The sequence below is a fragment of the Pristis pectinata genome, chromosome 32 (genome assembly GCF_009764475.1).
Source record: "Pristis pectinata isolate sPriPec2 chromosome 32, sPriPec2.1.pri, whole genome shotgun sequence".
NCBI lineage: Eukaryota > Metazoa > Chordata > Chondrichthyes > Rhinopristiformes > Pristidae > Pristis > Pristis pectinata.
In genome coordinates, this window is record NC_067436.1 from 18572475 (window position 1) to 18598463 (window position 25989).

The 25989-nt window shown below is 40.5% G+C and overlaps 1 protein-coding gene across 11 annotated transcripts in view; it reads right to left on the reverse strand.

Moving 5' to 3' along the window:
- The window catches only part of ppip5k1a (diphosphoinositol pentakisphosphate kinase 1a), a 125251-nt gene extending 100801 nt beyond the window's left edge, over positions 1 to 24450 (reverse strand). For 7 of the 11 annotated variants that reach the window (XM_052042404.1, XM_052042401.1, XM_052042398.1 and 4 more), the window contains exons 1-2: positions 24367 to 24450; positions 3905 to 4348 (exon numbers count right to left, since the gene is read on the reverse strand). In XM_052042404.1, coding sequence (XP_051898364.1) covers positions 3905 to 4048 — 144 coding nt within the window. In that variant the 5' untranslated portion in view covers positions 4049 to 4348; positions 24367 to 24450. Of the gene's footprint in view, positions 1 to 3904; positions 4349 to 24313 lie in introns of all 11 variants that reach the window. The other 4 variants (XM_052042402.1, XM_052042399.1, XM_052042405.1 and 1 more) reach the window with 3 other exon arrangements.
- Between the last annotated feature and the right edge of the window lie 1539 nt (positions 24451 to 25989).

Sequence of the window (25989 nt, forward strand, 5' to 3'; positions counted from 1 at the left end):
ACATTTAACACAAAACATCAATGGCTTAATTAACTTTTCTAGACCAAACACAAGCAATAGGCTTGACTGGATTATGGCATCAATTTCACATTTTTGTACGTTTACTGCAGTTCCTACAAAAACACCATTACTGGCTTTAGAGTTTCTAGCCTCTATGCTGGCTTCTAAAGTAATGTACAACTTCCATTTTGAGCATCAAGTTTTAAATTACACAGTATTAGAACACAGAAAAGAGGCCTTTTAGCTCAAAGGGGTCAGTGTGTATTTAAGCCCCAGTCAAGCCTCATTCCAATTTCTAGCCCCTTCACTGTACCCTTCTAATCTCTTCTCTACTATTTACCCACCCTCCCCTTTAATTGTCAACACTATTCAGTTTACATTACACCAGTAGTAGCAAGTTCAGCCCTGTGACATCAAGTTCTACATTCCCTAAACTTATCAAGTAAAGGTTTATTTTGAATTCCCATTGAATTTATTGGTGATCATCTCATTAGTTATGCCAACAAATCTGAATTTCCCTACAAGCAGGAAAAACATTCATTTACGCATACCATGTGGAACCATTTCAGAATCAACGGTGGGGGGCATCCCAAGATAAAAAGGGATACAAGAAAGTGTATATAAATCACATATTCAGCAGTCACAGTACTGAGAAGAGTCGTTCAGAAATTAAGGCAAACAAGTTAATAATCACTCAGGAGTTAGTAACTCAATATTACAAAAACTGAAAGCCAAGCAAATTATACACCTATGAACTGCATGTGACTAAGTAGTTATTTGCCTGATGCATTTGCAAGTAATGGCAGCTTTGGTTATTACAAGACTCTTTAATCCAGTGTTATTTGCTTACTTATAAAATTTTTTTTTTGCTGCAGGCCAAAATTTTGAACAATCATTTTGTTCTAAAGGCCACACACAAATAATCTCATCTTTTAAAGGGATTAGCTGACTAGTTATTGAGAGCCTGTTCCCAATATAGCTGGGTAGAAATAAATCCAGCTTTACTCATTACTCTATCTTCTTGGTATTTAACTACATTAGACCTACTTTTTCCTGCAACTGTCTGGATAAAGAAATTTCTCCCGAGCTCCCCATTGGTTTCATTGTTTCCACTTCTCCCTGATGTCCAAATGAAGTCTTTTGTTAGACTTTTCCATCATCTTAAAGACCTCCATCAGGTCAACCTACAGACTTCACTTTTCTCACAAAAAGAGCTCTGCTCAAAACCTTCGTCAGATACAACCTCCCAGTTCTACCACATCCCATTTTCCCTTTGTCCACTTTCATTATTCATTTTCCCCATTGTACGTAGCCTCATTTTTCCTGACGATCTGTACCACCTCACTTGTTAATTTGCAAATCACACACATTAAGTTTACTATTGCCTTGTATTTGTTACAGTCATCTTCTGTTTTAATCATCTGTAGCCTTGGCAGATCACACCATCCAGATTTGGTACCTTTAGAGGTCACACAATCAATTCCAGAACCAGTCATAAATTACAAAACAAGGACATTAAAAAAGTCCACAAGTGAACAAAAAGTTTATGGGATGGGGAAAAGAGGAAGGGAAAGAATATGGAATATATAAAGACAATTTCTTTCTCTTGGGGTTCCACCAATTAGAACAAAAAGCTAAATGGTAAACATCAAATTCTTGAAATGGAATACATTATTAAGCAACTGCAAGACATTTTAAAAATGCAGCATTCTACTTCAGAGTTGGCCAGGAGTTCCAAGTTTAAGGCATCAGAAGCCAAAATTATATCTGATTTGCAATAGCTATCAAAAATTGTTGAGATACAGACTGCACAAAAACTATGTTTTAAGAAAAAGCACTGAGAGTCAATATAATAGTTTTATTTGTTCATATCACTGGCAATGCCAGCCTTTATTTGTTCATCCCTGTTGCCTGTGAACTGCATCATTAGTTTAGAATCAACCTAACATGTAGGATACCAGGACTGCCAGATTTCCTTCCCTGACATAATTGGACCCAATGTGTTTTTACAACAATCCAGTTTTTATGGCCACCATTTCCTTTTTTTTTAAATTTCAGATTTAATCAATCATTTGAATTTAAATTTTCCAGCTGCTCTGGTGGGATTCAAGTTCACGTTTTTGCATCAGTGGTCCAGAATTCTGCATTGCTCATCCAGTAACCTGACCATTACACAAACTGCAAATCATAACAAGCTACTTAAAGCACAGGCAGCCAGGTTTCCCAGGGTTTGGATGACAAACTGAACACTGGGCTATGCTAAAAAAAAAGCATTTTTCTTAAAGCAACATTAGGAATCAAGTCAATAGCTCACCATGCAAACACCACATACAGAAATGCATCAGAAAGGCCAGGTGTTGATGGATGAATGATCTAATCTTTGCTAAAGTAACAAACTGCTTCACTCAGGTCTCAGTGATTGGTGAAGAGGAAGCACAAGAGGCTGTGGTTCCTTGCCATTCACCAGTGTACCTGCTGAAACGTGCAGCATGGACATCAGAGCAAAGCCAGCACTGGGGTCAGTTCTCCATCCCTCCCTGAGACACCAATATGCTGACATGTGTACACAATAGAATGCAACAGCAAGTTGTAAGCATATGTGCCCAGCAGTTTGCACCAGCAACACAGCCTTGTTATTTTTGTCCTATACGCCTCACGTTCATCCATGAAAAGAACTAGCGGCTTTAGGCAATGTAACGGACAGCATCCATCACCAGATACCAAGCAATTAGCAGTGCAGGAAATAAAATCAGGAAAAAGTTGATAAAAAATAAAGAACAAAATAGAAAAAATGGAACAGTACAGTGTCCAGTTCTTACATTATTGTTAAACAGCACATTCAATCCCTGTTTTATACGCACAAATTCACAGCATACCATTATGCCATGAGATAATGGTTGAAAATGGCACAAACTGGATGCACAATTTCCAATACTACTCAAATACTGAAATTTACAGCACAGAAGGTGGCTGCTCAGCCTACTGTGCACACAGTGGGCAAAGGAACATTTCAATTTATTAAAACTATTAATAAAGTCCCTGCAAACATAAAATAGGTCCCTGGTCCACTTGTGCCTGGGATCAGTATCTGACCTTCCCAGTTCCCCAAATTAAGGAGTTATGGGGAGTTAGTTGCAGATGAGGGGGGGGGGGGGGGGGGGGGGGGGGTGGTATAAAACCAGCCAAGACTACTACTCCACATCATTAATCCCCAATGTGCAAACATAGGGCAAGGACAAATTATGCTCAGCTTCCAGTAAAAGTTTGGGAGATTGACAGAGTAAGCCATCGTGGAGAAATGAACCATATCATTGATATGACAGGATCATGGTTGATTGGGAAATCTGCACAGTCAAATAGCCAATGTTCATCATTTAAAGTTACAACTAAAGAATAAACCAGTGAACAAATGGATGCAGACCTACATAGCAGTACTCAAGCAAGGAACCAATATATCTGTACCTTTGCAAGGGGAGACAAGAAGATGTTTCAAAAGGCACAAAGGTAGTAATAAAACAGGCATTCCACTATTTAAAAAGCAGAGAAACCACTTTCCAAAACAATGCACCTAGCATTGTATAACAACATTCACTGGAAGTACTTTGTTGAGTTAACTTTCTTTGAACATGAAAAGGTTAACAACTGTAAATAAAAGAATATTTCCTCCCATGAAACATAGAATACCAAACTAAACTAACTCGCCCTTCTGTCAAGTACAACTCATTAAATAAAAAAAAATCACATCAGAAATTTCTAGCAGTATTACTTCCAATGCAAAACAATTTTTTTTAATGTGATGAAAGTGAGCTTTTACTGCATAACTGGGGCCAAGCAATGTTTGTAATATTATCAATAGCAGAAAATATTCAAAGTGGGCAAAGTTAATAGCAATACAGTTCCTCACCAAGTCAGAATCATTTTCATCATCGTAAAGGTCAAGGTCTTCTGCCTTCATGTTTGATTCCAGATCGTCAATTTCATCCTCGTCAGAAGAAACAAAGAATTTAGGAGCTGAGTGATCCCCCTCAAAAGAGGTGGGGGTTGTCATGACAACCTGGTTGACCTTTCATCACGGATATTAGTCATGGTTTAAAAAAAAGAGTGCGAAGCGAGACAGCAAGAGAGGGATAACTAAACTTCCCATAGTACTAATTCCAGCTTTGGTATCATCGCTATTCCAGTGATCTGCTGAGTTTACGATCTGCCCTCAGAGCACAGTCCAAGTCTTCAACACACGTAGTATTTCAGCTCAACCACAGGCTTGCATAGGTGGAGCCTAACTAGAGATTTCCTAATGCAAGGTTTCTTCCTGCAACCTCTGTAAAACTCCTCTTCGTCCCAAGATTAACTGTAGTAGAAAGAAAACAGAATTGGAAACAAAGAATGAATTATTTTAACAGCAGTTACTGAAATTATATTTTACTCATCTCCAGCTCTCAAATATTGTGTCTTTACTTACATCAGTTCCTTAAAGGAAATTTTTCAAACCTTCAGCATTAAAGAATGGACCAGTCCAGCTAAAATTATATCAGAAGTCCTTTACTGACCATTAAAATTTCTCCTGTTACATTTTACAACTTAGAAAATCAATCAATTTTTGACTTCTCTTTACCCTGGGACGTAGAGGGCCCAAGACTTACCAATTCAGCATAGACTAGAGATCAAATTGGACCTTGTACTCAAATGGCTCAATGCTGCTCTTTGGAACTGCAACACCAACCCACCTGAAAAGACTCACCCACTTTTACCAACCATCGGAAGGTACAAGACAGCGAGGGGGGAGCACTACAACTTTACTGACAGACACGCTACACATCCTCACCAGTATGTAGAACTCATGCTGTCAAAGTACAGAAGCCAGCACAAGTTATAATGGCAGTGTGGTCACAGGATTTAACAAGATTAATAATGTATAGTTTTGAAATTTGTTTGTCCCCTGGAACAATGAAATTTCAGTAACATTCTGTCTCCTTACTTGTCTCTACTGTGATTTACCTAAAAGTTTACACTAGCTACCCATTTCTTCCATGACTTAGAATGCTAGAATAACAGCAACTGGTGAGACATTAAGGGTATTCTTATTTCATGGTTTGCATCCATTGGGAACTTCACCAAACTACTTCAATCATGCCCATGCAGCCAGTAACCTTTCATCACATTAGTGTGAACTGCAATTGAAACCAGACTCCAGAGACATCAGCAAGACAGCAAGTGCTAACTGCCAATCCACACCACACCCAGACCTCACCAACAACATTCATTTTAACAATGTTTCAAGTCCCACTTGAAAACATACATATAGGCCAACATTCCAGTGTAATGCTTCTCTGTGTGATACTGTCAGTGGTATAGAAATGACTGTCAGGTGATCATTTCTAAAGCACCTTTGGCTCTAGGATGCACCAAGGCATCCTAGAGCCAAAGAGTAGCTACTATTGCAAAACATGAAATGCAACAAGCAATTCATGTGGAAGCTTGCTACACAATCTACATAGAAATAATGACATTCTGATTAGTAATCATTCAGTGGTACAACTGTCAATGGTACTAATGATGACTCAGTAATGCTGGAAGAACTGTGGAAAGAACTCCGAACTGGAAGATTTATTAGATGCAAGAATGACTCCCCTCCTCTTCCAAAATAGTCCCACAGAGTCTTTTGAGAGAGTAAACCAAGCTTCAGCTTAACTTTCACTGCTACAATGGAGTGTCAGCAGAGATTTTGTTTTAAATATATATGTGCAGATCTCTGGAGTGGGACTCAAGTCAAGCCATACTCAATACTATTTTGCACATATAACACTCAAAGTTTTCAAGGACTTGCTGTGTAAAAAAAAAACTATAATTTGACAGAATTTTCCCAAAACAAGCTTAAAACACCAAGATTTCACAGGAAGATGGTATTCTGATATATCTTTGCAGACATCAGAAACTCAAAATGTACTACTATATCCTGAGGGACAACTTTTCCCACACACAGGACGGTGGGTATATGGAATGAGCTGCCAGAGGAAGCGGTAGGAAGACCTTTAGACAAGTACATGGATAGAAAAGGTTAAAGTCAAAAGAAGTTTTTGTCATATGCACAAGTACATATATGCACAGGTGCAAATGATAAACTTACTTGCAGCAGTATCACAGGCACATAGCATCATACAAGCAGCATTCACAAAAAGCAAATTATACAGAAAGAACACAATTTGAACCAAAAAAAAAGTCCATTTTAGTGCAACGTGATCAAAGTGGGACCAAATGCAGGGAAATGGGACTAGCTCGTATAGACATCTTGGTCAGCATGGACAAGTTGGGCCGAAGGGCCTGTTTTCATGCTGTATTACTCTATGCCTCTATACTCAAAATGGGTCTGTGTATTGCTCAGATGAACTACAATGCTTACTAGTAGAACATTTGTGGCTATAACACCACTGCATCAGCAGTCGCGAGTCATGCTAATTACAAACCCAAGCAATAAACCAGCAGATTCCCAGAGTCAGCAACATTCCTTCTGCCCATTCTGATGATTCAGCATTAAGACTAGAAGTGCGTGACTAACTGCACCCTCAGTGTATTTACCATGGCACCTAATAAGACAGGGATAGTATTGCACCTTTAATTTAAAGGCTCCAGCTTGTCTACTTAGTCCATGGAAAAATCTTCAGTGCATTTCTCCAGTCCTGAAGGTAATAAAATGCATAGTGAGTGACAACTGGCTGTCCACCATCACAGCCAATTCCTGTAGTGCACTGCATAGATACTTCCAGCAGATTTGGGTGGGAGGAGGGAGCATGGTGGAAAACGGGAGAAAACTACTGCTGTGTAATTGATCTGGAACAGAAATTGCAAAACCCTTAATAAGCCAATCCTTTTTTACCAAGCAAACTCAGCATGTTCAAAGAATATACAATCAGTTCAGTTTATCATATACACCAGGGTACAATGAAATTCCTTGCTCACATGAACCCTCATTTCTGACATCCAAGTTCCCAGAGTAACCATTTGCAAATAAGAGTATCCATCAACTCACTGCTGGGTATATCCACAACTATGAGTAGGCATTTCAGCTGGCTAATCCCATCACTCATCTTGGGTCTGTGCTTATTCCCGCTCACATTTCTTCTCCCAAGTGCACATTTTTTAAGATGTGAATGTAATGCATGCAAATTAATTAGAGCCATTAATTATGTCCTTTATACCATCAACCGAAAAAACATCACCCAACTTGGCCCCTCTATTCATCTGCTCTTGAAACCTTCATCAACAATGTTACTTAGAGACAACACTGCTCTCCTGCTTAGTCTCCCATTCTCTACATAAAATGAAGCTCATCCAAGTCTAGTGCCATTCCCAAGGAGTGCTATTCACAGTTATCCCTGCAATTACTGACACACAGTGGCCGTCTGACAACACCCTGATTTTAGAATTCTCATCTCTGCTTTGAAATACCTCCAAGGGATCACCCCTCCCAGTCCCCAGTCTCCTACACTACAACAACCCTTTCCAAATTACTGACCTCCAGCATTTCTGTCCATCCTTCTGCACATTCCTCATTTGCATCATACTTGAACGCTGCCAAAGCCCTAAACTCTGGAATTTCCTCTTCGTGATCTCTGTTTGATAAGCTTTTGGCCATCCGTCCTAATACATGGTTCAATGTCTAACTATGCTCCCATGAAGCAGCTTGGGATATTTTGCATAATTAAAAAGATGCCACATAGAGTCAACAGTGAAATCAGGAGCAGAACCATTAACTGATATTTCCTTCCATTTCAGGCACGTTAACAAACATACCCCCTCTATAGTCACTGCCTTGAGAATTAGATTATTCAGATCTGGCACTGGAATCTGGCAAATTAATGACTGTATAGTTTAAATATGGTTGGGTACCACTAACCTTTAAGGGTCAAATGCCCTTTCCTTTGCTCAACCCACTAACTCAGTTGTAAGAGAAACACTATATAGGTAACCCATGCAGAAACCATAGCTACCAGTGAAAATTGCAAACAGATACCAGTCAGATAGTGAGAAGTATCACCTGAACTTTATCTCCTCTCTTTCATATCAAGGTATTGCAATAATTTTTAAAAAATAGAATGTGAATCTGAAAATACTGGAAAAGCCTCAGGTCAGGCAGCATCTGTGGAAAGAGAAATAGTTAACATCTCATATGGAGACCCTTCACCTGTTAGTCCATGACATTAATGTTTCACACTGATGGTTCAATGCATTGAAGGATTAAGGCAGAATCTCAGCTGCAAAATCTGTTCCCAGAAGTCCAGCAGTTACTGAATCACGTTGAAGAGTTAACATGGTTGGAAGGTATCTTTGTGTCATTTGTAAATGTTGATGCAGTAATTAGAAGCAGTAATCTGGTTTACATCCTGAGTCATGCAATGAGAGAAAGAACAAATTAAACAAAGTGCATAAACTGAACTGGGAATATTATTTCTATTGCCCAAACATCCAAGATGGTGCAACTTCTCAACTTTTAGTCATATCTAGTCTCTGGGTGAAGAAATTTCTTGTCTTCTCCACCTGAATGGTTAAAGCTTTATTTTGAGATGATGATCCCAAGTTCCAGACACCCCAGCCAGTGGGGTATACCAACTCCACATCATCCTTTTTATATGGTTTCAATGAGATTACCTCTCAATCTTCTAAACTCAAGACGATATAGGACCAGCCTGCTTAATTTCTCCTCATACAACAAACCCACCATCCTAGCAATCAACCTGGTGAATCTTCACTGCACTCCCTCTACTGCAAGCATATGCTACCTTAGATAGGGAGACTAGATCTGCACACAATATTCCTGATACAGTGGCCCTATATAATTGGAGCAAGACATCCAACTCTTGTGCTCAAGTTATCTTGCAATAAAGGCCAGCATACTGCTTACCTCCTGAATTGCTTGATGAGCTTGCACATTAACTTTCAGTGATTCAAATTAGGGACAGGTGGGACCTTCTCTACCTGTCAGTCAGTTCCAAGATCCACAACGCAAGGTTGGAACAGAATAATGCTAACATGAAAAGAGATAAGACTTGAAATCCAAGCATTGACCCATTGGGTTGAAAGGCCAATTTTGGTTCTATAATTATTACATATTATGAAATGCATTTTTAAAAAGATCTGGACATTCCAAGTATGTTTTTTGAACTTTTTTGCTATTTTCTTTATTTAGTTCTTGACCGAAAGCTCCTTGAGCCAATTAACAATGATAAATTGGCTCCTGCATACTATGCTAAAACAGCAAACAAAAGCACCATAGTCAGACAATTGCAAAGGTAGCCACCTGGTTTTAATAGAGGGGTCATTATCTGCGTTATCTGCGTAAGAATTACTGATTCATTTCCATTGCCAAGAATCATAAAGATAAAGTGCTACTTTAATGGCAAAGTTCACTCTCACAGTATAAAGATACACAATTAATAATTAGCCAATTCCCGAGAATATCTGCTGGAAATTTTTTTAATGTAGGCAGGACCAACCAAGTTTAGGGCTGAGCTTTACACACACAGGACATACAGCACAGAAGCAGGCCATTCAGTCCAACAGTACATGCCAGTAATTATTTTCCATTCAAGCCTCTTCCCATCTTACATTACCCAAATCTATCAGCTTTATGTGACTCTCATACTTATCCAGCCCCTTTTTAAAATGCACCCATACTATTCTCCAATCACTTTCTACAGGAAAAAGTTCCAAATTCTCTCCACTTATTTTGTAAATGAGTTTCTTCTAAATTCCCTATTGAATTTCTTGGTGACCACCTAATACTGATGGTCTCTAGTTATGCTCTTCCCCACAAGTGGAGACATTTTCTCTTTATTAACTCCCATCAAACATTCATAATTTTAAAGACTATTGTTAAACCAGCCCTCAGTCTTTTCTCAAGATAGAACAGGATCAAATTAATAGTCAACTACTTGTACAATATTAAGAATTCTTTTGCACATTATACTAAAACACAAGCCATTAGAAACCTCTGCAGTGTATTTACCATAAACATTAACCTGTTTGGTTTCCTTGCAGGTGCCAAACAAGTAAAGGCCCAGTTCACAGCAGAAATCAACCTGCCTTATATACATTTCCAATATTGTAACTTTATTTAAAAATGCAGATTTCACTGCAATGATAATATAAAGTGCTGTTTGTCAACAGAAGTCTGTGACAAAAAGAATCCAGAAACAGAAAATGCAAAATATCACAAGCAATTCAGAATGTAGTTTTAGTGCTTCAATAGATTAACAGGGAGATAAATGAACAGCATATTACACACCTCCACACTAACTCAGTCAGAAAAATAAAAAGGCATACTAACTGAAAATACAAAATAACGTCAGTTACTTTAGACAAAAATGTGAAAAACAGATCTGAAATAAGTATCCTTTGAAATACACAGCAACAGATTAATGGTTCAAATATAATCCCCTGCACATCAGTTTGTTCTAATCTACATTAGAAAATAGACTCGATGGTGCTCTACACACTACACCAACCCCATCCCTCCACCTTAAAATAAGTTTTATTGAAAGTTAAACTAAAATCCCAAATAATGAAGGTTCTACTATAAAATCACAATTCACACTTGTTTGAAATATTTCCTACAATAGAAAGGTCACCCCAAAGTGCTAATCCTGCCTTCTCCTTGCAAATATTAGTTCTGTTTTTTTCTAATTCTACTTCGATTACTGCAGATAACAGAAAAGAAACACATTCCTAGTTAATGAGACACATTACCAAACTGCATGCTGCTTTGAAAGTCATTGCTGGGAAGACACTCAAATACTGGGGCCTACAGTTGATTGTTAAAAGGTCTCTCAGTCACCAAGCAGAATGACTGCCCTTCAAGGACTTATTTATGTTTCCTCTTGATTAAACAACCACAGTAGAATAAGCAGCTGAAGACTGCCACCGGCTTTCTCTTTAAACTAAGTGTGACCTACAAGTGGATTAAACAGTCAGTCACTTGATGCATTGCCAAAAGCTCAGCAGGAAAAATCTCAGTGTTACAAATTTCAGTGTTGGAATCTGACACTTATTTATAGCTATAATCACAAAGCAAATTTTGCAAAATTTTGCTCAAATTCTAGGGACAGTTGAACTTACTTAGCAAGCACTTCAGTTTCAAGTATAGTGATCCTGAGAGACATTCCATGCCAGGACAGTTTTTACTGTGACACACGTAACACAATACCATAAGCTACAGATGATGACACAGCTAAAATATGGCAGCTGCTTAACACAAAACTACAACAAGACTTTAACACATTCTTTAGTGCAAGCATTCCTAGATAATCTAAGACTAACATCATGTTCCCTAGTGTAGGGTAGGGTAACGCAATGCAAAAACAGGCCCTCCAATCCATCGTATGCGTGTACACCAAACTATCAAGCACCCAATACACTAATCCTACTTCTCCCATCGTCTCTCCCCCCCAGATTCTTCCACTCACCTAACAATAGGGGCAATTTAGTGACCAATTAATCCAAATCTTTGGGATGTGCAAGGAAACCCACTCAGTCAAAGGTAGAACGTGCAAATTCCACACAGACAGCACTGTAGATCAGGATTGAACCCAGGTCATTGGAGCTGTGATGTAGCAGCTCTTCTAGCTGTGCCACTGGGCTGCCCTATTCAATGCTGGTTTCAATTAGGCCCCAAAAGCACAATCATAAGACAAGATATTTATTTATTAGTCACATATACATCAAAACAGTGAAGTGTGTCTTTTTGCATTACTTCAAATGTGCTGGGGGCAGCCCACAAGTGTCGCCCCTCTTCCAGCACCAACATAGCATACCCACAGCTCCTAACCCATACGTCTTTGGAATGTGGGAGGAAACTGGAGCACCCAGAGGAAACCCACGCAGAAACGGGGAGAACATACAAACTCCTTATGTCATAGAGAGGGACTGCTCTGATGTGATTGTAGAGAAATTTTACTTAGGATGTTAAAGTCAAATGATGCTTCTAGGGTGGCAGAGTGTACCTCTGTGATAACACTTTCAAATGTTTATGAATAACAGTGCATTGTTATATGATTATTAATCGGTCCCTGATTACCTCTAACATACTGGAGAATCCTTAGTTTCCATTTGTACATTGATTGTCCACATCTGCCACTATTTGTTCAGAAGAAATGTAAAAATGACTAACCTACATTGGAGTCTAAATGCAAGATAAAAAGCACAAAAGTAGAGGCCACAGAAGAACAACCCATAATTTTTTCCACATTTCTCAGAACTCTGAATGAGGTTACCAGATAAAATTCAAACAGTATTTGCAGTTGATAATGAAGCAATTGTTTGTTTTTGCAGGTTAGAGATTATTGCTTCAAATCAAAAGATAAAGAACTTTTAATATTAGTTTTTGAGCATTCAGACTTAATGTCAATTGCACTCTCAGCAGCAAGAGACACCTACAGGGAGAGTGTGGCTTGTACAGGGTGTTAGCACAATGATCTGTTACCTTACAGCACCCAATTGCAATATTGTGGAGTGGGGAGAATAAAGTTTAATCCCATACACTGTTGTTACTTCATTCTTTTATTTCAATGCCTGTTGGGACAGGAGCCCAGAGAATTGGAGCAGGAGCTTTGGAAAGAGGCAAGTCTCAGTGCTTGTGTGTTTCACCTTTCAGGAATTTAAAAGAGGCACATTTGCAAATTGTTAATAGTTGATTGGCTAATTAACAGCAGCCAATAAAAAAGATAGGGTCAAGCAAAGCAGCCATTGAGAGAGTAGACTAGTATTAGAGTGGGGAACTGAGGCTTTGACAAGTAGAGGCTAAGCCAAGTTTCTTTTTGATTTTTCCTTTAGTGCCAGACTAGAGTAGTTACAGTGGTTCCAGGGCCAGTGGTGTGTTCATCTCGTGAGATGTGGGAGTTCTGGGATACCGAGGTGCATTCAGCTGCAGATCCTTACAGTCTGTTGAGGAACTGGAGCTGCAGCTGGATGACCTTCAGCTCCTAGGGGAGAACAAGGAGTTCCTAGATAAGAGCTACAGGGAGGCAGTCACTCACATAGCTGGGTGACTGTCAGAAGGAAGAATAGGCAGGTAGTGCAGAGTACCCGTGGCCATCCTCCTGAATAACAAGTATACCACCAGCCTACATATCCAACACATCATTCTCTGCTCTGGGAATTTTCCACTGCCCCTGCCATAGGTGCAACACCTGCCCCTACACCACCTCCATCCAGGGACCCAAACAGTGATACAGAGAGTCACCTGCACCTCTAACATCATCTACTGCATTTGGTGTTCCAAGTGTGGCCTCCTCTACATTAGAGAGACTAAATGCAGACTAAGTGACCATTTCGCAGAACACCTGTGCTCTGTCTGAAACTGCGATCTGCATCTCCCCATTGTAAGTCACTTCAACTCTCCCTCCCACACGATCACTGACATGACAGTCCTCTGCCTTCTCCACTGCCAGGAGAACTCCAAGCACAAAGTGGAGGAACAGCACCTCATTTTCCATTTTGGAACCTTGCAGCCTAACAGCATGAATGTTGAATTCTCCCACTTAGGTAATCCCTTCCCCGCAACCACCCCCCCCCCCCCCCCCCACAACCATGCTTCTCTTTCCTAGCCTCTTTTTGTACCTTTTTCCCTTCTCTCTCCTTACCTTTGACCCATCCCCTGGTGGATCTGCTCTCTTCTCCTCCCCCACACCTGCCTATCACTATCTCTTACCTGCATCTACTTACCACCACCTTGTGCCCACCCCGCCTCCCCTCTTTTGTCCACCTATCACTGCTCTGCTTTTCCCTCCCATATATTGGGTTTCCCCTTTTCCTATCTTTACTCTTGAAGAAGGGTCCTAGCCTGAAATGTTGACCATCTGCTTTTCTCCACTGACGCTGCCTGGCCTGCTGAGTTCCTCCAGCATCATTGTGTTTTTTATTTACACTAGAGCACGTCCATGTGAGGAAAGAGGATGTGCTGGAACATTTGAAAAACATTAGGATAGTTAAGTCACTGGGGCTGGACAGAATACATCCAAGGTTATTGCAGGAAGTGAGGGAAGAGATTGCTGCACCTTTGGCGATCATCTTTGTGTCCTCACTGGCCACAGGAGTAGTGCCAGATGATTGGAGGATGGCAAATGTTATTCCTTTGTTCAAGAAAGGGAGTAGGGATAACCCTGGGAATTACAGACTAGTGAATCTTCAGTGGTAGGCAAATTACTGGAGAAGATTCTTAGGGACAGGATTTATGAGCATTTAGAGAAGCATAGGCTGATCTGGGACAGTCAGCATGGCTTTGTGAGGGGCAGATCGTGCTTCATAAGCACGATTGAATTCTTTGAGGATGTGACAAAGCACATAGAAGGTAGAGCAGTGGATGTGGTGTACATGGATTTTAGTGAGGTGTTTGATAAGGTTCCTTGTGGAAGGCTCATTCAGAAAGTTGGGAGGCATGGGATCCAGGGAAATTTGGCTGTGTGGATTCAGAATTGGCTCGCCCATAGAAGACAGAGAGTGGTTGTAGATGGAATGTTCTGCCTGGAGGTCGGTGACTAGTGGTGTTCCGCAGGGATCTGTTCTAGGACCCCTGCTCTATGAGATTTATAAATGACTTGGATGAGGATGTGGAAGGGCGAGTTAGTAAGTTTGCAGATGACATGAAGGTTGGTGTGTTGTGGATAGTGTAAAAGGTTACAACAGGACATTGATAGGATGCAAACCTGGGCTGAGAAGTGGTAGATGGAGTTCAACCCAGAGAACTGCGAAGTGACACTTTGAAAGATTGAATTTGAAGGTAGAACAAGGTTAATAGCAGGACTCTTGGCAGTGTGGAGGAACAGAGGCATCTTGGGGTCCACATCCATAGATCCCTCAAGATTGCCATGCAGGTTGATAAGGTTAAGGCGGCGTATGGTGCGTTGGCCTTCATTAGTTGGAGTATGGAGTTCAAGAGCTGCCAGGTAATGTTGCAACTCTATAAAAGTCTGGTTAGACCACACTTGGGAGTATTGTGTTCAGTTCTGGTCGCCTCATTATAGGAAGGATGTGGAAGCTTTAGAGTGGGTGCAGAGGAGATTTATCAGGATGCTGCCTGGATTGGAAAACATATCCTATGAAGATAGGTTGAGCAAGCTGGGGTTTTTCCCTTTAGAATGAAGGAGGATGAGCAGTGACTTGATAGAGGTGCACAAGATAAGAGGCATAGATTGAATGGACAGTCACTTTTTCCCCATGGCAGAAATAGTTAACACAAGGGGGCATAATTTTAAGTTAATTGGAGGAAGGTATAGAGGGGATGTCAGATAATTTTTTTATATATATATATATATACACACATATATATACACACACATACATATATAGTGGGTGTGTGGCATGCACTGCTGGCATGTACATTAGACTCTTAGATAGGTACACGAATGATAGAAAAATGGAGGGCTATGTGGGAGAGAAGGGTTAGATAGATCTTAGGCCATCATAGGCCAAAGGGCCTGTACCGTGCTGTAATGTTCTATGTTCTAGAAGACAGTGGAGCATAGAAAGAGGCCCTTTGGCCCAACTTGTCCATGCTAACCACAGTGCCTGCACAGCTAGTCCTATTTATCTACATCGGGGATTCAATAAATGAAAAGCTATAAACAGGTCTTTTAAAAGACAAGGACAATCTGACAGCACCCTCTCTTCTGAGCCTACTGTGATACCTTTAGCATCATATCCAAGTCAGAAGGCGACAATTTCAAGTGTTAGAGACCCAAGCACAAAATTCAGGCAGATAATTCCAACAGAATAATGAGATGGTTCGCACTGTTGAAAGTGCCATCTTTCAAAAGTGACATTAAACTGAAGACATGAGACTGCAGTTGCTGGACTCTGGAGCAAAAAAAAACTGCTGGTGGAACTCAACAGGTCAGACAGCATCGGTGGAGGCAGAGGGATAGTCAACATTTCAGGTAGAGACCCTAGATCAGGTGCTGAGTTCTGCCTCCACAGATACTGCTTAACCTGCTGACAACCTCCAAGAGATAAGACTGAGATCCCTATCCACCCCTCCCATTTAACTTAAAATGACCAAGAGGCACAGTTTTGGAGGAACAAGAGTGTTCCTCCTGGTGACCTGGGGCCTATATTTATTCCCGAACTAACATGAAAATAGATTCTGGTTAGTATCACTATGCTGTTGCTGGAAGTTTGCTGTGCACAATTGGCTGTCACACCTCCAACATTACAACAATGACAGAATTTCTAAAAAAGGTACATCACTGGTTGTGAAGTGCTTTGTGAGACACTGGAATAGTGAAAGTCCCTAAAGAAATGCAATGTATCTGTCTCTTAAGAAAAATTTGCAAGGTTACCATTATACGCTTCTGTTAGACATCTAAGGAACACCAAAAACAAATGCAAAGCGCCAATCCAATCAAAACAGTATTTAGAACAATTACACCGGGCATTTTTACAAAAAAAAAATCTTCATTTGCCTGGGTTTGAAGTTTTCATGATCTTTTTGCATATTTTCTATTTGTTCCCACCTGCTAATTTAGAAAGCTAACACCAACATGGAATACTATTCCAGAAAAGATTAAGGATGCACTGCCAGATCCCAACATTTTATTCTTCAAGCTGACAGTACAGCTTAATTTTAAGCCCCCAATGACGTGTAAAGATCACAACTGCAAGATTTAAGAAAAATACTTTAATCTAAACATAATGAGCCAACCGCAAATCATTCCATCATCAGGTGCAGTTGGGAAATATGAAGGCATTTTTTTCTGCAAGTGGTAAGTTGAAGACTGGGTCTGAGTGAAGTGTATGAACCTTGTACCAACATCCTAGCACGTGGAAGGGAACATGGACAGAATGCCTTTGTATATTCGCTTATTAGTAAGCAATGGCCCCTTTTACACTGATGAAGCCAAATGTATCTTTCAAGTGCGGGTTATTTTCTTTTACCTTGATAAACCAGGGTCATGGTCCTTAGTACAATGCAATACTATGGTTTTCTTATGGGACCATCCTTTGATTACTGAATTGACAACAGGGACAGAAGTTTAGTATATTCATTCTACAAATGGTCATACAGCAAATGAGACGTTTTGAAGTTAAAGAAAACAGATGCATACAACTTATTCATATCAGGACATCAATAATAGTTTATTGTCATGCTACTATTTTTAAATGGGGCAGCTTTCTTTGCATTAAGGGAAATGATTACTAAAAGTGTACACAAATATTTTTTTAGTTAATTTTTGTCTTTCACTGCAAGGTTTTCTGAAAGATAAATTATGCTATTTTTTAGGAAATCAAAAGATGCCACCAACATTACAATCCATTTGATTACAGTGTTCAACTCTAATTAACAATAATGTAGAAAGATAATGTGGTAATCCAAACAAATGGAATGACAGTGCTAAACTTTGGATTGGTGGGAGAGAGGAAAAACAGGAATATGAAAAGAATGTGGAATTATTTAAAAAAAAAGCAAAATGCTGAGATGTAAGAGCTAGGAGCATGTAGCAAAGAAAACAGTTCAAGATGTTTTAACTTTTTTGATGCATGTTGCGAGAGGTGAAACATTTGGAACAACATGCTTGTAACTCAAATAACTAAGGAAGTACACATCACACTCTCTTTATATAGCCAGCTATCTGATATAACTGGAAAATAGCAGCCATAATTTTACACTCAGCTGATTGAGATGTATGGCCTGTTTCTGTGCAGTGCACTCCTTCTAGTGCACCATAAATAATGGAACGAATCTACTTACTACCATGAAGGTGGTGTACGGCATACTTCCTTCATCGATCAGGACATTGAGAATAAAAGTTGGGAAGTCATGTTGAAACAGTATAAAACTTTGGTTAGGCCACATTTAGAGTATTGTGTACAGTTCTGGCTGCTGCATTACAGGAAGGATATGAAGGCTTTAGAGAGGGTGCTGAAGAGATTCATTAGTATGTTGCCTAGATTAGAGGGTATGAACTGTAAAGAGTCTGGACAAACTTGAATTATTTTCTCAGGAGCATCGGAGGCTGAGGGGAAACCTGACAGAAGTATATAAAATTATGAGAGGCATAGTTGAGAGATAAGAGTCTTTCCTAGAGTGGAAATGACAAATACTAAAGAGTACAGCTTTAATGTGGGTGAGGGTGGGGGAGACAGTTTACAGGAGGAGAATTAAGAGTGAATTTTCTCTTTTCTTTTAACAAAAAGATATATGAACAGTCAAGGAATAGAGGGATATGGACCTTGTGCAGGCAGGTGGGATTAGTTAGATTGACATGGTCACCACAGGCCTAAGGGCTTGTTCTGTGCTGTGCTGTGCTGTTCTACGAGTGATTCAGCTGGATAGCACTGATGCATGTATAGGGAGGTTAGATAAGCACAGTGAAAGGAACAAAAGGATATGCTCATAGGGCAAAATAGACAAGGGCGAGAGAAAGCTTATGTGGACCATGAATGCCAACACTATGCAGTTGGGTCAAAGTACATTTTTCTGTAAAGACAGTATGATTGTTCCCACTTTGATCAACTTTCTGGTGACAAAAGGATAGTTGGTTGAAGAATCTATCCTGGGGGTATTTGTTGGGACAATGTAATGGGGCTTCATGTAACATCAAGCTTATGCTGTACCTGCCCTGGAATGTTTAATGGACCAGTCTAGGAGGGGCTTTACTCCTGCAACTTATACTGCCTCTGACATGTGAGAACTCAAACGCTAGATGGAGCTTTAGTGTTCATCTAAAAAAACTGCTGGAGGAATTCAGCAGTTTTACTCGAGTCATGTGCTGGGACTCCTTGGATATTGATGTATGATACCCAAAGTGCAAAACTTTTCATTTTTATTGTGACTTGGTGAGCACAAAAAAAGGAATTTAAAAGACCATTAATATACTTAGACCTAAATTAAGCCACAGTAATAAAATACAGGATTGCAGCAGTAGAGGTTCAAGACATTAATGTACAGCTATTCCCCATAGCTGGGTCCTCCTGATGAGATTTTTCTAATCTAGTTTCAAGAAGCTTGCTTTAATATACCCGAACCATACAGTAATAAGTCTAACAAGGCTGAAATTCCACTTGTGCATTAGAATGAATGCAAATGCTGTCCCCTTACAGTCATTAAAATTGAAGTGCTTTGGGACCAAAAATCTTTTATCAAATAATCCATGATCTCAGTCCTGTACAGCATTGCACCTGAGCTCTCAACGTCTAATTATGAAACACATTAAATATCTGCAATCTTAGAAATTGAAAAAAATGACAAGATAATTGAAGTGCTGCTTATAAAATGACCTAGATATATAAAAATTATGCAGTGCTGATTTAAAAATCATACCATCCTTCCTTCCCTGAAAAGCTTCCTTTATTTTTGCCTACACTAAACTGAGTCTTGCTAGCAGGTAATGGAACACTTTTTCATTTCAAGCAACTGCAGGTTCAATGTCACCCAAGTTACATCATGCAGGTTCACAAGATCACATGACAAGGGAGCAGAAGTAGGCCATTTGACCCATTGAGTCTGCTCCAAAGAAAAGGGAAAAAAGAAAAAAAAAATGAGAAATTGGGGGGGGGGGGGGGGGGCGGGGGAAAAAACTATTCTTACCCCAATTTCTGGCCTTACATATAATACAGGCCATCTAGTTTAATATATTTCAGCTCATGAACTGTCTGACAGCAGAATGTTAAGGTAGGTGTATATAAAGCTATCTATTACACCTCAATGATGAAATCAAACTTCCCCTGAAGATAGGTCTGTACCTTTCACACCTTCAGGATATCAAAAATGTTGTAGAGACATTGAACTACTTTTGAATTGTAGTTGTTGTTGCAATTTAGGAAACCCCACTGCCAATGTGCTTACAATAGGCTCCCACAATGATAATGACCACATGATTAGTTTATTGATGTTGGTTGAGAGTGGAATTCTTTATATCCACACGGGACTTCAGTACTGCACAAGAAGTGTTGACATAGAAGAGAATGGGATTTTCCAAGGTTCTAAAATTACACAGCTCTTCCTCTCACTCAATCTTGGACTCCAGAAATATCCAAGTATTAAGCAATTGTGGATCATTTCATAACTAACCTCATCTCTATTGCAAACCACTCAACTATGTTGTTGTCCTGTGGGATGGGTTTTGTCCTATACCTGGGATTCTCACTTGCATGACCCACGTGGGGAAATCAAACTACACAAGCCTTTAGCTAACTCTACCACAGAACCAAACTATGAACATCACCACATATCCCCTGACCCTGAAGCAACAGCCAACCTTGAGCAATTCCAATCTGAGTTCCAATGGAAAAGAAGCTGATTTTCCTTGGCAATTTCACTTGCAGAGCTGGAAAGGGCATGAACCTTTTGAAATGTGTAAATGACAAGGAAGAAGTGGGGAATGCCAACTCCTACAGAGTCCCTCTCCTGACAAAAACAAAATGCTTAGAATAAGATCTTGTCATAACCAACACCATCCTGTTTCATCGGACAAACAGGTAAAATTGCTGCACTCTCAATCCAGGCACTGACACCTACTAGACCACATCTTTATCCAAGTGAGAGACCTCAAGGGTGGAAAGAGCACAAAGGATGCAGCAGTTAACAACCAACCACAAAACACATGGTTTCCTCAGTTCTGTCAAGACATCTCAGGCCCCAAACACCCAAGCACCCTCTCTGCTGAGAAAGATTAAAGGAGGAGGCCTTATCAAGGATAGTGAGAACATCACCACCCTTTGGAAAGAGCACTTCAAAATATGCAGCTCTACAAAACTCTGGTTAGACCATACTTAGAGTACCGTGTCCAGTTCTGGTCACCTCATTATAGGAAGGATGTGGAAGCGTTGGAAAGGGTGCAGAGGAGATTTATCAGGATGCCGCCTGGTTTAGAGAGTATGCATTATGAGGAGGGACTAAGGGAGATAGGACAACACTGTTTGGAGAGGAGGATGAGGGGAGACATGATAGAGGTGTACAAAATATTAAGCAGAATAGATAGAGTGGATAGCCAGCTCCTCTTTCCCAGGGCACCAATGCTCAATACAAGAGGGCATGGCTTTAAAGTAATGAGTGGAAAGTTCAAGGGAGATATCAGAGGGAGGTTTTTTTTAACCCAGAGTGTGATTGGGGCATGGAATGCACTGCCTGGGGCAGTGGTGGAGGCAGGTACATGGGTCAAATTCAAGAGATTGCTAGATAAGCATATGGAGGAATTTAAAATAGAGGGATATGTGGGAGGAAGGGGTTAGATAGTCTTAGGCGAGGTTTAAAGGTCAGCACAACATTGTGGGCCGAAGGGCCTGTATTGTGCTGTACTGTTCTATGATTCTATGAAATATCTCCTCAACCAAGACTGTTCTGAAACAGGCGGCCTTGACTCCATTCCACAGCATGTCATCCACCAATCTCAGTGCCACCTTAAACTGATAGGAGGTTGAAAAGGTCACTTAGCTGCTTATAAAAAGTCTTCTGGTGCAGACAAATTTGTGCTGAAGTAGTAAATGCAGAGACATACATCTGATATAAAATCATGCCCTCAGCTGGGAAGGGCAGTACATACCATGTTATTTCAGAGGTGCCATGACTGTGACTATTTTCAAGAAAGACGACACTGTTGTGGTAATTACAGATGAGTCTTCCCGCTGTCTGCCACAGGGAGGTCATCATACAAATCCTCCTCAACTGCCTCCTCCCAGTAGCTGACAAACCTTTTCCATAGCATATGCCATTTAAACAGCAAAATGAACAGGATACTCACCACACAACAAATCCAACAAAGAAAAAGTCAGAAGCGGGGCAACCACAATGCATGGCTACTTTTTTCCCCCCTCCCAAAACCTTTATCAACCAACATGGATAACAATTGATTCTTCTCAAATTTGGCTGTCCTCAAAAATGCCATAATCCACTATCTCTTCCAATGAAAAGACCAGAATTCTTACCAATGGATCCACCACAGACCCAATCCCAGTGCAGAATGGAGTCAAGAAAGTGTCATTGCTGTCTCTCTCTTTTCAAACTTCATCCCTCCAATACTTCACTTCCAAAGTCTCTGCCTGAGTGGAGTTAATCTGCAGAATGAGCAGGAAGCTGTTCAACCTTTGTTGCAGAACTAAGTCACTCCTACTCTAGTTATTGAGTTATAATACTCAGATAAACAGAAAGATCAGAGGTTAAGCTCCAAACCATCATTGACTCCTTCACCTGATCATACAAAGGTACAGGCATTACACTAAACATCCAGAATTCAAAAGGTCCTTCATGAATTTGCTCTATCGCACAACAGTACTGCCTAAAAATCAAGATCCATGATGATTTCCTGCTATTCCCTGATCAGTGAATTCTGCCTTTGTGAGCAGTGGGTCCACGAGATGTGTAATAATCCATATTAGGCACATCTCAGCACCCACTACACAAGGGTGGAATTCACTGATGAAATCTACCACCATCTCCTTTGCAGACAACCAAGACTTCAAGCTCATGGTCTACCTAGAGCAGCAATCCCCACTCTTCTGTATGTGTCAGAGACATAAAAAGCCTACAGCAGCCACTTCAAAGCACCAGGGGAGAAGTACCACCTCTTCTGTGAATTCCTCCAAATCCAGTGGCAAGCTCGGCAAACCAATATCTCCAGGCCGAACAAAGACGTTCTGGTCACACTCAACCAGCTCTGAAGAGCAAACCACAACATCTACATATATGACAAACTCCCAAAAGCTCTGACACAATTCCCAGAAGAACTGAGAAAACACTTCAAGGATGTCCTCAAACCCTTATTGGAAAACCCCACAACATCCTCAAATCATGGGAAGACCTGGCCCAAGGCTGCTGAAAATGGTGGAAGAAAATTTGGGTAGGCACTAAACATTTCAAGTTACTCCAATGGGTACACGTGGAGACAAATAACAAACAGGGGTAGCAGTGCACAACAATCCACCCAACTGCTCCGTCAAACTCCACAGCAAGTGTCTGTGGATCCCACACAGGACTCATTAGCCACTTCAGAATCCATTGAACTGTAGCGGAAGCAAGTCATCCTCCACCCCAAGACATTGCCTAAAGGGAAGGTAACTGATATAGTCACAACTATATGAATGAATGTAGTAACAAGACTCTGTGCAAATCAAAACCTTCTGTCAACTAGTTAAATTAGCAATGCTTACAATTATATGCAACTACCTACCTCTATGGAGTCATGTTTAAGATGCTTGCAAAGCTTAAAAATTTAAGCTTTCATCAACATTCAAAATGATTCAAATTATTTCCCTTACAATAACACTGCAGTGAGTTTAACCTTGTTTTCATGCGCCAAGCTGAAGTTTCGTGATGGTCACTTCCTGTTTATAATTATGTTGGCAAAGTGAAAGATTTTCAAAAAAAACAGAGCCTAAGAAAAAACAAGTGCCATAAACCATAAAGTTTTGCAACCACCTGTCACAACCATACAGCGACAGATTGAATATCACTTCTATTTTTAAAAAAAGAAAACTGGCAAGCTGTGCAAAAAGTCAACTGAAGCAAACAATACGAAACTACTTTGCAGAGGTATGATTGTTTCACTTGCTACAAGACTATGCAAATAGGAAGGCAGTGGTGCCCAATGCCATCTAATTTACCATCAGACTTAAATACCCCTCAGAATGCAAGACCCCAAATGACAAGGAGGTTCCAAGGCACAGTGGTAGCCATATCTTCAAATGGGAAGGCTGGCATGCACCATTTTGGATGTAGATTTTTAATGCCAACAATAATCAAAGACCCTACCCACCCCAGACATTCTCTCTTCTCCCAATCTGGCAGAAGATACAAAAGCCTGAAAGTACGTACCCCCAGGCTCAAGGACAGCTTCTACTCCACTGTTATAAGACTATTGAACAGTCCCCAGTACAATAAGGGACTCTTGACCTCGCAACCTACCTCATTATGACCTTGTACCTTATTGTCTGCCTGCACTACACTTTCTCCATAACACTTTATTCTGCATTCTGTTATTACTTTCCCTCAATGCACTGATGTGATGAAATGAGCTGTACGGATAGCACGCAGAATAAAGTTTTTCACTGCACCTCGGTACATGTGACAACAATAAAACAATTTACCAATTTAATAAGCCACCACTGAATGGCATCAGAGGTTCAAACTCCCTCTATGCAGCAACATGCAAAGCCTGTAGTTCCCATTCTTCGACACCAATACACAGCACCAATCATTGCACCCAAGTGTCCTAGTTACAAGTTAAAGGCACAAAAAAACTGTTAATTTTAAGAAATAAAAATAATTCATGGTTAAAAAGTGTTAACATTGAACCCGCCCTTAAAAGATGATTTATTCCAAAAAATTGCTCACTGGCATCAAAGGACACATTGAATCCACAGCTGTTTTGAAGACTGAACACTCACTTCACGGCCGAGGTGCTTCATCCCTGAGTTAAGTTGCCCTCACTCTCCACAGCCTCCATGTTGCCGCCTTCACTCAGCATTTAGGCCCCGGTTAGAAACGCCCCTGACAACCTCCCGACCAACCGAACCTGATACCGGAAGCTGCCTGCCCAATGATTGACACCCTAACCTCGCAGCACCCGGCAGCCGGAGGCGGGGCCAACACGCAGCCTGCCAATTGGAGCGGACCACCAGCGGCGGTGGGAAACAGCGCCAGTCGGGCGCTTAGTGGCATGGGGCCATAATGGCAGCCGCACGCCTAGCAGTAGTCATCATGGCAATGGCCTGTGACCAACCAAACTCAATCTGGTTCTACCCAGATTCCAATCTCAAATCGAAACCTCCAATATTCCCACTCACACCTCAACTCTGCAGAGGCAAGAGCTAGACCCCAACGCTAACCACAACTCCTAAACTGGAACTGTCTCCAAAAAGTTGCCTTTCCGTCATTATTGGGAGATTCCAAATCCCTTCAATCTATTAGTTTTGAAAAATGATCAATCTTGTTTCATGTGCACACTTAGCACCAGTTTGAAGAAGAGCAAGGTGGTTATCTCTAGTCTCCTGGTTGATATTTATCCCTCCAGTGATAACAGGATATCAGATTATCTGGAGCAACACACAAAGGAGCTGGAGGAACTCAGCAGGTCAGGCAGCACCTGTGGAGGGAAATGGATAGTCGACGTTATCTTGAGGTAACAGATTATCTGGTTGAGCTTATTTTTGAGAGCTTGCTATAAACAAATTGATTGCCTTGATTCCTCTCTTACAACAGTGACAATACCTTTAGAGTTTTTAATTAACTGTGATGTACTTGGGGAGATGCTGGCATGATGTCGAATGGCATGTCAGTCTCATGGGGTAGAATAGGCAGCAGGATCACTGTCTGACTCTCCTCGTTGCCATCTCTATACCCTGAGCCAGTGTGCTAACTCTCCTTCCGCCTTTCTAATATGTACGAATTATCAACTCAACTTTGAGTCACAATGATCTATCTCATTGACTTCACCTGGAGTACCTCCTCGAAATATCAGAGAAATCCATGATTACCATGGAAACAAGTTCATTCCAGACTATAAATAATAATTATACATATTTGTCTGACAATAGATGGAGATCCTGCTGTATTTATAGAGCATTCATGGTGAAAACATAGCACAGATTTTCTAGTTAGCAACGTATTGCAGGTGACTGTTAATATTTACACGCAGTGTTAGAAAGCTGTTACAATGAATCCATGAAATAGTAAGACAATGAATCAGTGGGTAAGTAAATTGTCCAGTGCCATCTTGAGTCAATGGGTCAGAAAAACATATGTTTCAAACCTTAGCATTTTCCCAATTGAGTTAGACTACAATTGATCCACTGCACAATGAAATATCCCCAAAACAGATAAAAGGATTGCACTTCTAAAGCAGCCTTTAGTATTTCACAGAATCTACACAAGCTTCACAGCCAATGAATTTTCTTGAAGTGTGGTCACTGTTGTAACAAAGGAAGTGTGGTGTCACAAGAGATTGCAGGTGCTGGAAATCTAGAGCAACATACAAAAAGCTGGAGGAACTCAGTGGGTCAGCTTACTGG